General features: G+C 44.6%; 1 protein-coding gene across 1 annotated transcript in view; it reads right to left on the bottom strand.

Moving 5' to 3' along the window:
- SYT16 (synaptotagmin 16) overlaps window positions 1–8,803 on the bottom strand; it is a 72,554-nt gene extending 63,751 nt beyond the window's left edge. The window contains exon 1 of the mRNA XM_074865252.1: window positions 8,719–8,803. Within this exon, the coding sequence (XP_074721353.1) occupies window positions 8,719–8,734 (16 nt within the window). The 5' untranslated portion in view covers window positions 8,735–8,803. The remainder of the gene's footprint in view (window positions 1–8,718) is intronic.
- Between the last annotated feature and the right edge of the window lie 4,986 nt (window positions 8,804–13,789).

Below are 13,789 nucleotides of genomic sequence, written 5' to 3'. Positions count from 1 at the left end.
GAGAGCAGGGATTCCTACGGTCTCTGCTTAAATGTGTCAATTATGTTGTTTACCTCATGCTGAGTGCAATCCTCTATCACATCCTTCCTCACAGGTTGCCCATTATTAGGATCTACTACTCTCTTTCACCTCCACACAGGTTTCACACATCTATGAATACATCTGAGGGACCAGCCGCAGCAGAATCCACAGAATCACAGACACCACCATCCCATTTCTCTGGGTGCACACACGCTTCTGCAATCACTGCATGCGCTTTCTTACACTTCACTCATAGTCTCCTTTTCTTATACTGCACAACCCGTACTGCAGCTCTTTTGGCTACAGTCTGATAAGTATCCAACTTATGGGCAAGCAACTTATTTTGGCACTGTAACATTACAATTTGACTCTGCAAATCACATATTTGTCGCTCCATGTGGGAGCATTCTAACAACAGCCTCTCTTTACTCTGGTGTTGTTTTTTATATGCAGTTAACAAGATCCACCCTCGTTTACCTAAATTTGTAGTCTCTTTTCCTTTTTCAACAGATACTTTTGTCATACAATCTAAAACATCCAATGGTTCAGCTCCCTTTAGCTGACTCTCACATTGCTCACATGGTCCTCCAACCTTAGCCCACTCCAGCGAGCTGTAGGGAGGGTCTTCCCACCCTGGAAGGTCAGGTGGAATTGACACATTAGCTTTGATTTTAAATAATGGCATTTTTGTCGGATCACATTTCTGACACCAATTTATGTTCTGCTGATTGAGGGTGCCAAATTCAGACACCAGAGTAAAAAGAGTAGGCCTAATTTACTGTTAATAATTAAAGGATATAACCAAGTAATACAGAAAATAAGCAATAAGAACAATAAAAAATGGTACACTTAATTATTACTACATACAGTTACCTACAGAAAATAAGAATAAGCAAGGTAATGCACCTAATCATTACTACATGATGGGGAGAACAGCGATTAAGAAAGATACATCACCACTTGCATACGTTACCAACGTCCAGATCCGCAGTCGCTGGGGAGCCCCGGTTGCAGCGAGGATTTGGAGAACCTTTCCCTGCAAGTGGGAAGTCCTACGCGATGCGTCCATCCGTAGGTGAGGCATCCAAAGTCGCGGCAAGAGGGTCCAGTCTTATGTACCAAAAATCAGCAAGTCAGAATGACTTGCACTTTTCTTTGAGCAGAAACATCTGGTTTCATCCTCCTGTTGGATTCCACCCAAAGTCTGGCCTGGCCTTTCTAACAAGGTCAAACACTTGGGTTCTCAGCCTTGAACAACGCTAAACAAGGAAAGCTGGATACATTCTCATGACATTTCATCCTCACTATTGATTACATTTTGTCTAAGCTATACCCTTCACTAGTGAGCACACATACATCTTTAATGATCAGATATTAATTAATAAATGCTAATGGTAATACAGATTTTACTAATTAGCAGATACTAATAATGGATAACATTTGGTTGTGAGGTTCATCTAGAGGTCAACTTTGTTTCAGGGCCTATTATTCATGCCCTAGCACTACACGCTTAAACCCACATTTTCCTTTTCCCAGTATCATGTCCCATGTACACAACTACAGAAGGGCATCCTCTACCCTTTAGGCTGAGCTTGGCTCACTGTGCAGCCCATTTTGGGGCCAGCAGTAGGGCCAGCACTGGTACACCTGATTTTTTCAACCTGTTTTCTGAAAGGGCAGACCCAGACTTGAGATCTCAGGGTGCAGTCTGGACCTCGCTGAGAACCTGCTATAGATAAATGACCAAGATATAAACACTGGGAGGGAAAACCTCAGAGCATCCAGCAGCTCACCTGTGAGAGCCGTAAGCCAGCAATGAGGATGCCCAAGTTCAAGAAGGCTTACCCTGGGGCCAGAGTTTCCCCCTTACAAAGACTTCTATGTATTTTGCTATATACGACCCTGTGGCAGCACTGTTTTCTCAGCAGCAGCAATCCCACCCTGGCCTTAAGCAATGCTCCTGATGACATTTGCAACCAAGCAGATACAGTTCTGTGAAATATTCTGCCTTCAACCAAAGTTGTTTTCCAATTAGAAAAGATGAAGTATTAGTTTTGCTGGATGTGTTTCAAATGTCTGGGGAACTCTAGTTCAAGTCAACAGCAAGTACACGGTGTTTGCAAATGATGATGCCTGAAGTTCCGCATCCAGAAGAGTCCTGGCTCTCACCCCATTCCTCTGTCTGTAAGCACACATACCACAAATACAGATGAAACAAGGGAACAGACGTGTCCTAACGGACAGGGGAGCATTCACACTGTCTAACAGAGGTGACTTAAGTAATAATCTAGGCCTCTAGAGGGTGATTCGGAGACTAATTGTCAATCTTAGTAATAATCTTAGAAAAGGCTCCAATTCAGCATGGTATTTAAAATTCATTGAAGTTAACAGGGCCATGGAGACTGAGAATTTGAGCAGCACATCACTTGAACTGCCATTCACGAACTGAAAGCTGTTCCCCTCCATGTCAGGGCTGAAGATGTTTAACAGGGACAGCACGAGGAACCTTGTGGTACCCATGCAGGCCTTGGTCCTCCTGTATCACCACAGGTACCTGCCAGGATCATTATCAGAGTTGGGCCAACAGCTGAAATAATCAAAGTGAAAACCGCAGCCTTCACAACTGTTTGTCTCAGTCCTTCTCCAGACCGGTGAAGAAAAATTAGAACTGGGCAGAAAATTACTTTCTGCCATCTATGAGAAACCCTTACACTCAAGTCTTTGCTCTGTCATTTCTTCTCTATCTCAATATTCACCCTAATGTGAATAAGCTATGCTCAAATTCTCAGTTTTGCATGCTGGAACTATTCTCCTTTGTAAAAACAGCCATCACATAAAGCAGTGAGGGGACCAACTTCATGGTCAAGGCTTTCACCTAAGATGTAGGAAAGCAAAAGAAGGCTACAGTGATAAATGCATATACAATCTGGATTATATCAAATGAGAGAAATAAACTAGTTCCTAAAAAACAGCCTCCTGTTGTTTAGGGTTCTCGTGTTAGAGATGAGACCTGTACTCAAATGCAAGTCTGAATCAGGCAGGACAGAGACTTGAACTTGCCCCTTCTATGTGTCCTTTGACTGTCTGACCTCCAGAAAACCTGCTGCAGTGGCAAGGGACAGCTGGTTTCTCTCACCATCATCACGCTCTGCTCAGAGAGGAATTCTACTCTGAGTAAGGACACAACTTGGGCCTAGGAAAGTTTTTTCAAGATCATGTATTTCTTAGAAAAAGGTGTAATTTAAACAGAATTTAACTGTCCGACAAGACCGTGTTTTCTCAGAAGATTCTCAGCCCACTCTTACTGTAGTAGGTTTGTCTTTGATCGTGTCCCAGGCTTGTTTTCAGTCACAGTACAACACACATTTCATAATCGGATACATTTTGTCATAGCTGACACCACCACTGCCTTACTGGTAGAAAGGGAAGACTAGGGCTGTCAGTCTGCCACCTTTCTTGAACACTGAAGTCACGCTTTTTTTTTTTTCCCCTCTTCCTTAAAGACAACTTCTTTGTTGCCATGGCATCACTAATGCAGTATTTTGAGACAGGGGAAGAAGATAACCGTGCATCATCACAGTGACACATCTATCAACTGTCATCCTCTCAAGAAGGGTAAATAAGTAAGGATGCCAGTGTAGACTTTTAAAGGCTCCTCCACCCTTTTTAATTCATAGAATCACAGAATGGTTTGTGTTGGAAGGGGCTTTAAAGATCACCTAGTCCCAACCCCCCTGCCATGGGCAGGGACACCTTCCACTAGCCCAGGTTGCTCAAAGCCCCAACGTGGCCTTGAACACTGCCAGGGAGGGGGCAGCCACAACTTCTCTGGGTAACCTGTGCCAGTGTCTCACCACCCTCACATGAAAGAACTGTTTCCTTACATCTAATCTAAATCTACCATGTCTCAGTTTAAAACCGTTATCTCATTCTATCACCACACTCCCTGATAAAGAGTCTCTCCCCATCTTTCCTGTAGCCCCCTTTAAGTACTGGAAGGCCACTGTAAGGTCTCCCCAGAGCCTTCTCTTCTCCAGGCTGAACAACCCCAACTCTCCCAGCCTGTCCTCATAGTGGAGGTGCTCCAGCCCCCTGACCATCTTCATGGCCTCCTCTGGACCCGCTCGAGCAGGTCCATGTCCTTCTTATGTTGGCGGCCCGAGAGCTGAACACAGCACTGCAGGTGGGCTCTCATGAGAACGGAGTAGAGGGAGAGAATCACCTCCCTTAACCTGCTGACCACACTTCTCTTGATGCAGTCCATGATATGGTTGGCTTTCTGGGCTGTAAGCACACATTGCTGGCTAATGTTCATTTTCCATCCACTAATATCCCCCAGCCTGCATCTCTGCAGGGCTGCTCTCAATCCAGTGATCACCCAGCCTGTATTTGTGCACGGTATTGCCTCAATCCATGTGCAAGACCTTGCACTTGGCACTTTTCCCTCTCACATACAAATTGCTGTCTACAAAGGTCATGCCTTGGTTTTATGACAGAGAATTTGTCTCTCAGTAAGCATTATCTAGGTTTATTTTTTAATTTCTTCTCTTCTCCCCATGCTACATGACACCAGCTGAGGTACACATTCACAAGAGAACAGGAGCACCTGCATGTTCAGAAAATGCCATCCTGGCTCCCCATGTTAAACCATGTGGTGACTGATTCATAATTCTTGCTTGTACAATGATTTCTTCCTGAACTAGCAAGGTATCTACTGCTGAGCACAACCCACATTTATCTCAACAGTAAGAGAAATGAAAAACAGCACTGGATGGTGTCTCCCATATACCACCTTCAACTCACCAGGTGTGGTCTTGCTAGCCTTGTAGCACATCTTTCTTATCACTGCCAGAATTATTTTAAAGAAACTTTTACTAACTTATCAAATCAAGGCCTTGCACTCAGCACAATGGCATTTCCCTCCTTGACCATGCATATAAGAACATTGCATCAGGTCCCTTCAAAATTTCAGAGAAATCTCTGCACACTGCTGTCACAACCCTGTTATCTCAGTAAAACCAGGGAACAGTCACAGGGAGAGATGCCCGTGTCTCAACACACTCCCTGACTTTTAGTCCAGATCAGTGAACAGACAACAACAGACACAATGACTTTCAGCACACCACCACTGCCACAGTTCACAGGTTCGCCGTTGTGACATGATGAGCTTTTCATCTTCAGGTGGTACAAAAGGAGGAATAAAATAATGAAATGAAAACTTATATAAGCTGAATTTATCAAGGCTTCTGCAAGAGTGGAGGGAGCAGAGAGCAATAAGCAAAGCAGTGACAGAAGGCTAAACTGGCAGGATCCCTGGTGTGGGTCAAGAATTCAACAGTGAGCACAGTCCTCTAGCAAACAAAAATAAGTATTTTACATTTGAGGGAGAGAAGAAAGGGGAGGAGAGAGAAGAGAAAAGAGGATCTCAGTTGCTGTTTCTCTCTTATTTAGGGGGATAACAAAGAATGAGCTGTCTCCACTCAGAACTGAAGTGCTCTCACCTCTTCAAAGAGGAATTTAATTGGGATCTTTATGCTCTCATGTACTTACTTTTCTCATCCACAAAACCTTATTCTTAGTTCCACCAATCTGACCCAAGGCAGAATGACTCACCACAGCAAAAGGCTGGACAGCAGCTTTTTTCTCAAAGACCTAAATAAATGCTACTCCATCAGTTGACCAAGGACGATGCAGCAGTAAACCTCTTGCTGAAGGCTGTGTGTTGCCTTGGCAACCTGTCTGATCTCCATTGCTCCAGGGACTGGAAATGTGCTGCCAACAGGAGATTTCAGCTAATCAAACCAAATCTCTTAATACTTAGATGATTTCCCATCTGCGGAGAGCAGGCCATGTGCCCGTGGAAAGCAGGGCACCCTCTGAACACAGCCCTGGCTCCTCCTTGACCCATTATTTGTTGGCTCCTTGTAGGCCATGGACATCTCCTGACAGCTACTGAAGGAGATGGGGGGGGTAGCAAGAGGCCACAACATAGTCTCTATCTGCACAGCAGCTCCATGCCTGCCCTCAGCACATGCCTAGTAGGCTGCAGAGATGACAGGAGACCAGCTGCCTGCTGAGAGCTGCCTGCAGGCAGCAGGACCCTCACAGGGTCCATGCCTCAACCCCTGACCTTTGAAAGAAAAATACATTTTCCAATATTGGTAACATTCACTCCCAACAAGCCTGGTGCTACATGTTTTGAGCCTTCTCAATCCACTTTGTCCCTTTTTGAGCTCCCATTAAACACATTCAGATAACAGTGGCAGTGGCAAACTGCTGACCAAGAAGTAAAAGTGGGACAACCATGTATCTCTCAACCTTGCTAGACCAGGGACAACTTCTAATTGTCAATGCTAAAAGGGCAGCTTTCGTGGCTAATTTTGCCTTGAAAGCACAACCAGCAATTGATTTTTTTTTTTTTTAAATTAAAGTAGAAACAAGACCAACCTTTCTACAGCTCCACTAAAGGTTTCCGGACCCTGCATTTAAGCCCAGCCACAAAGACAAACAAACAGTCTGGCATTTAGCACAACCAACAAGACACAAAAAGAGGCATGAGCAGTAAACAGGAGAGAAATTTTCTACAGTTGCACTGCTGCCGAGACAAGAAATTCTGTTTGATGGTGATGAGATTCATGTCTGGGAGAAGTCACCAATTACCATCTAACAACCCCCAGCGTTAGATCACCTAAGATGGCCCTGACTATGACCTTTCCATGCAAATGCCAAAGGGGATTCGGACGTTTGAACAGCAGAGTCAACCCTGGCATTCAGACTCTCCTTCCCCTCCTGGGTCATTCTTTACTGCATCTCAGAGGACACTAACACACCTAAAAGCCACAGGACCTACACTGAACTCATTCCACACATGCTGTTTGCTGTCAGATTAACTCATATTTATTGCCACATTTAGGGGAGGGGACCCTTAGATGTTTTTTGTCCTGGTATGGAGAACATCTGCACAGGAGATGCTGCTCCAGCACACAGCTCCCTGGGACCTGGGCTAGCTACCAAGCTAGCTCCAGCTCTTGAGGAACAGGATGGAGGAATTGCTGGTATTTAAAAGGGAGCCCTGAAGCAGAAGGCAGCTGCTCATAAAGCAAGGTGTGGTTTCAAAGAAAGAGCATATTGTGGAAGATTTCTAGGCCTCTGGTATCGACCAAGTGACCTACGCCCTGAGAAAACATGTTCTAACAATAACAAAAGCCACTAAAACAAATGCTCGGGGAAAAAAAACATCAGTGGTTTCTAGAGGCATGTATTTAATAAAGTGAAGAGCTTAGCAGGTACTGCCACCTTCTACCATGTCACCGTGATTATTTCTCTATTCACGTTAGTATAACAAACCAGTTAACCTATTACTAGGGCTGCATGAAGAAGGGCATGAACTGAAGTCATCACTCAGCTAACCAAGGGCTCTGTGATAAGGGAAAGGCAATGAAGTCCTGCAGGCATAAGTAAGAGGAAACCAGAGCTGGTTTTAATGGCCAGGAGAACAGCTGGCACCCTATGTGTGCTTTCCCACCTTATTCTTTCCTATATCATGCCTTCTTTCTGTTCCAGGCACTTCTCAGCCTTGTTTAATCTCAGTTCAGCCAAACTGAATCAAAGATGGACCCTGGGACTTATGCCCAAAATATCTGTCTCTACAGGGCATGGTAAATCAAAAGCATGGAAATAAAAAGCAGAGTTGTCACTGATCTAATGGGGAGCAGGAATGATCTCAGAGAAAACAAATGTTGATGATGCAAGACACCCTCCATAATTCCTTTTTAAAAGCAACATGCAGGGCAGGATCCCAGCACTACAAAACCTGTGAGAAGGGCCCCCTCCAGATGAAAGCGACCACAATGCTGCCTTGGAGGATTCATTTGCGTTAACAAGTTTCAAAGCATCCGCCTGCAGTTTCTTTCAAGCAAGAGCTGTGACGTCAGCCTGTTCTCAGGGATAAATGCAGAGCCATGCCACTTCAGAGCCAGAAGAGTGAGAAGGGGGAGGCAGATAGAGGCGACTGTTAGCCAAAACAGATGCAAGGGAGACAGACTAAAATAGATTCCACGTATTTCAAGGGCTTCTGCAGTTCTTAAGCTCCAGTCCAGCCCACATGAGCAAACATCCCCACACATATTCAGCAAAACACTTGACATAAAGCACCACAAGAACGAAGTGCAACATGTTCCTTGGATGTTTTCAGGCACACTAAACCAAGCTATGGAGTCTACTTGCTACTTTATTTGGATCTCTTCAGCTATTTTCTCCCACAACCATCATGCTACACTTAGGTCTTTTTTTTAACCCACCTCAGTCACAAATACCTGCAAGTATCCATGGGTCCCCTTGCACAGTGGTCAGATGTGCCCTCTGCTTAACAGGAATGCAAATACTCTGCACTTATGTTACTCATTATGGATACAGAATTATGGTCTTACTACTGCTTTACAGTAAAATCTGAAATGACAGCAGGAAACAGCACAATGTCAAAGCAGAAAACAGAAGAAAAGGCTAACTCCTATTTCATTACTTGCGATTTCCAAGACCATGTATTTCAAAAAAACCAAAGCAGCATGCAAATCCAAAGTAACAAGTGTTGGTAACACAGGATTTGCTTTTCAGACTGTAATTGTCACCAAAGTAACAAACCAGGAAAGCTATCCTCACCAAGAAATAGTCACAAATCATTCAAGACATGAGACTTACCTAATCGCACTCTCATAAAGCGGCAAAATAAGTCAAACCAGCAATAAAATTTCCCAAGAACACTCTTCTCACAAATAACACATTTTAAAACTTTCTTCCTGGGACAGGTTGCTAAATCCTTGGGATCTGCAGTGTTCACACAAGTTGGGCAAAGCTGAAGAGAAGCACAGTCCTGAGTTTCAAAAACAGGAGTAGTGCTCGTGCTTTTGCTCCTTCCTCTGTATGTACCTGCTGATTTAATGTCCCAAGGAAGAAGGAAGGCTTCTGCTTGGTAAACATGTGACAGCCACCAAAGGAATGCTAGCCAGAGAAACAAGATAAAGCAGCTTCTGACAGGGTTTGTTTAAAAACTACTGCCTCACCTGTAGCTTTCTTACTGCTCTCATCTTATGGGTGCTAGGTCTTTATTCAAATATTATCTTGCTGACAAATTTGCCTAAAAAATGTTTGCCATTCATTTATCATGAAATTTTAAATGATTTTTCTCTCCTATAAGATATAATTTATTACTTGGCTTAAATTCACATTCTGGTCATAAATATTTTGGATCCACTTTAGAAATGTACCTTTTCCATCCTGGATTCCCAGAGATTTGCAGTGAAAAAGTAAAGTACAGATCACAGTGGGCATTCAGTCTAAAACAAAGGGTTTCCTCTCCAGGGAGCTGCCTACACCTTGCACTTGCCAGGCCTCAGCCAGTCATGGCTTCCCTGAACTGCTCTGCTCCATCGTTGTGGGCTCCCAGGCTGGAAGAGCAAAGTTGCACCAGTAGCTCTGTGCTTACTCATGGGGTCTGTATACACAGAGGTAAAAATTGTTCTTATAGCAAAAGGTGTAAGCACAGCACCCATCCTAATGCATACCAGGTCAAATACCTGCTACACACCCATGAATAGTTGGAGATTTCATCTTGGAGACTGTCTCTTACTGAAAAAAAACCCAAAAAAAGGTAGAGAATGGATTTCAACTCCTGGGGTTTGTTTTTTTTTAACCTTACTGTATATTCTAAGGAAGGCTCTGTGATACTGTGAGATCACATCCTGTTTTCACTATCCACACAACTGCTGCTTTGAATGTGCATTTTGGATGTAGATTTGATTCCCAGTAGAAGAGTTATTTTTCCCCAGCATTCAGGGCAAATCCATCCCCACTGTCTCTGCCTGCAAAAGGTCTCTGCGGTGAAACTGGAGCTCTTCCCAGCAATTTATTAATTAGTGCAAAATTTTGTTTCCGGCTTATAGGAAATCTGGTGCTCCTGAAAATTCAGCATGGAAAGGCTGTAAAATAGAATCACATATCTGAACCCAGCTACTCACAATGCTCAAAACATGAGAGAGCATGGGGAAAGTGGACAGAAAATGGAGGGAAGGAAGGGAATGCACTCCCCACACAGCATGAACTTGCAGACCTGGTTGCTAACAACCAAAAGGGCTTCTGGCCCCATTGCCTGCAGCAATTTGTAAGTTGGGTCTAATCAGCTATCAGCAGTATCTTGCCTCTCTAAGGTAAACTGCTCCCTGAGGCAATTTTATGCAGGTGTTCCTAATGTAACTCCTTTTCCCCCAAAAAAAGGCATTCTGATGATCTTGTTTATAAAGCTGCTGCCTGGCAGACCCCAGAAGAGTAGTCCAGACTGGCATCTTCGAAATAAAAGCTACTTAGAAAGAGCTCAAAAAGGGCAAAAAAGTCCTTATTCAGCAGACATCAAGCCCCTTGACTTAATCTGAGTCTTGCCGCACCAGATTCCCCATGGATCAGGCAACCAAAGAGAGTGTCTGGTTCTGTGGGCTCTGTGACGGCTGTAGGCAAAAGGCACAGGATGGGCAGAGCCCTGGTGAAAGGCCACTGTTGGGGACACGAGCCTTTCGGAAGGGCTCTTTCCAGACTCACAGCCTCTCCTCTGTCTCTGTGACGCCAACATCAGGCATGGCTGAGTGATCATGCTGATCAGCCATACAAGGTCCCAGCGCAGGAGGTGGTGGCACTGTGCTAAAAATATGCAAGGGTGCAGCCAAGCAACAAGGGAAACACAAAGTCTAGTTATGTCAGACGAGGCACTGAAGCCAACTGATCAAGCAAGTTTCATCCATTGCCCAGGAGACTTGCCTTGTCTGCTAAGTCAGTGGGAAATTTCCCTGCTAATTTAGAAGCAAGCACCAATCCCTTGAAAATTTGCAGAGATGGGCTACCAGGAAGGGGCTGGGGCAGTTCAGCACGTAGGTCTGTGGGTGCCTCATTCCTTGCACGTACTCTTAGTCCCAATGCTGCATGACTGAAAATAAATGTCTGAGTAGCAGCTCCAGATGGGAGGCAGTGAAATGAATTGCCAAAGAGAGAGGAAGGTCTCAGGTTCAACACAGCTTACCCAGCACCCAGGAGAACCATCCTCCATCCATGCCACTGCCACTGAGTTAGTGTCGCACCAGGGAAGCCGCTTATTCCAAACTTCTTCCCATTGATTAGTCTGTTATTCCCTATCTTTTGAACTCTTCCCTTCCAAACTTTCACTGTAGCCCCTAACATCTTTTCTGTGGTAATATGACGCTTATTCACTTCTATTCAGATTTCTCCAGATTCATCAGGAGTGTCATATTTATGAAGGAAAATGGGGGACCATTTAAAAGTCTTCCACTCTGACTCCCATGCACTCAGCTGCTTTCCTTGCTCCCCCACATTGAGTTCTTACTCTAAGTTTTACTCTCGAATCCATCATTTATAAAGTTCCAATGGAAAAAGTAATCCAGAAACAATGCCACAATAATGTTAGGAAAATAAACTCCCATCCTTGTCAACTCGACACTGCCCTCCTCCTGCTTGTTTTTTTTCAGCACCGTTGTGCTAAAAGAGCTAGAGCACAGTTGGCAGAAATTCAAATACATTTTTATTATTATTTGTCAACCACAAGCTAAACTCTAGAAATAGTCCCATTATGTCCCACTAAATGTCAAGCCGCTATTTTTAAAACCCAGACAATGTATTTCACATAAACCTTTACACTATTATTTTAAAGATCAAACATCCTTTCACCTGGGAGCCACGGCACGGCCGGTTCCCCCAGCAACACGATGTGCTTCCAGCCTGGCCGAGCAGCAAGATCCCTTTCAGGCATCCACCGCCAAACCGGCGCCCAGCCGGCCATGCTCTCCTTCAAAGCTCCACCAAAAGCCTTTTGCCAAGGCCTCTGAGAGAACCCCTCATAAATTGATTTCTAACTCTTCTTTTTCAAGGTACGCCAAGCTTACATCTCTCAGAGAGCGGGGGAGAGGGTATTTCATCCCAGCTTTTTCATTGATCTGAATTTGCTTTTTTAATTTAAAGCCACACAAAGTCCTCATTGCCTTCACACTCCATGCTCTTCCTCCCCAGACAGGCAGCGTCTCGCCGCGCTGAACTGAATTGAGACAAGTGTCATTCAGACCACCTCTGCCCTGATGTAGATAATAAGGCATGTCACCTTGTAATGAACCCAGAGTAAAAACTAGGCCAGCACGTGCCTGGCAGTCACCTCCCAGCCAGGGAATGTCATCTCTCCCTTTAATTAATTAATTCAGCTCACTACGGGCAAAGCCATCCCACAGGGCGACACCTGCAGTGACCCAGACCCATTATCATGTGGTGAGGGAATAGAAGAGACTCTGTAAATCCTGGGAGGAGGAGGGAGCCAGGGGGTACCCCAGCACTCCAGAGGGGTCCCAAGAGCCCTGCTCCTGCTGCCAGCTGCCACTGCTGCCCTCGCAGCCCCGCACCCATCCCCAGGCCCTCCATCCCCGCATGCCTTGCTGGAGAGAAAAGGACTCACAGGGACCCTGACAGTGTGAGCACCTCAGGCCTGGGCGAGAGATCAACCCCAGCATGGCCCACTTATGCCAAGAAAAAGAGGCTTTAAACTGGCGTGACCAATTTCATTCCTTCACAGAGCAGCAGCCATGGGACACCTGCCACGACACTGCACCAGTATTTAACATGCACCACTGTCATTGTAGTTCCTTTGCAAAACAATTATCACTGCACACAGCATTTGCTAGAGGTAAACTTGGCTAAACAAAGCCGTTAGTGTGCAGGAAAAGCAGGATAGCAATAAAACTGCCCACAGCAGCAGTGACTCACACTTTCACTTTGTTGACTATACTAAGCCTTCCTCAACATTCTCTAGACTTGCAAAAATAAATACATCTCCCAGTTCTTGGGGCTCAAAGTAAAATTACTCTCCTCCCTCTGCCCCAAGCCTTATTCAAAAGAAATGCAACACAAAAGACAGAACTGTGTACAACAGAGTCAGGCCTCCAAGTCAAGAGCCCCAAAACTAGAAAACCTTATGAAACAGACTTCAGGTCAGTGCACTTCTCACTCCTCTTACCAAGTTATGAATGTACTAGTGAAACATCTCTCTTTGAACTCGCCCAGCATCTGCCTGGTACTCCACTCCTCTGGGCTAACAAAATACAGTAGCTGACTATACTGGAAGGAAGACGTCTGTGCTAAATAAGCATGAAGTCAGAAATATTTACACAGAACACTTCTGCCTAAGTCATATTTACCAGGTATAGATGACAAGGTCCCAAACTCAAAAGGAGGAAACTGTCTTAGCAGAAGCAGTGTTACAATTAAACACGTGTCTGGATTCCCTGTCATTTCCTCACAAAAATTTCTATGAAGTGGCACAGACCAAATGCACAGCCTTGTTTACCTGAAACCACACTTAAAACTAACTGAAATGAGACTATAAGCTATTACCTACAAACAAAAAGTTAGCTTCACCTATAGCTCAAAATATCAACAAAATCCACGTGCCCTCTAAGCCTGTAGTAGAGAAATCTGATCTGGTTTGCCAAAGTATGCAAAGAGAGAAATTGTGCTTGTTTAGATTATTAAGTCAGCAGTAATTTGATCAAAAAGTTTCCCTGTGGCTATTCCAGTATGTGCTGCTTGATGGTCAGGCTCGTGTACCTGCACACTTCACAGATGGGTTTTCAGATCTAATCCTGACTTCTACCCCAAATTGGACTCCAGGGCTCTTATTCCAGTGAAAACGTTTCCTACTAATTCAATAGTATCTGAAGTGGATCTGAGC

This window comes from Strix uralensis, chromosome 4, assembly GCF_047716275.1.
Source record: "Strix uralensis isolate ZFMK-TIS-50842 chromosome 4, bStrUra1, whole genome shotgun sequence".
Taxonomy (NCBI): Eukaryota; Metazoa; Chordata; class Aves; order Strigiformes; family Strigidae; genus Strix; species Strix uralensis.
This window is presented reverse-complemented; position numbering and strand designations above follow the sequence as displayed.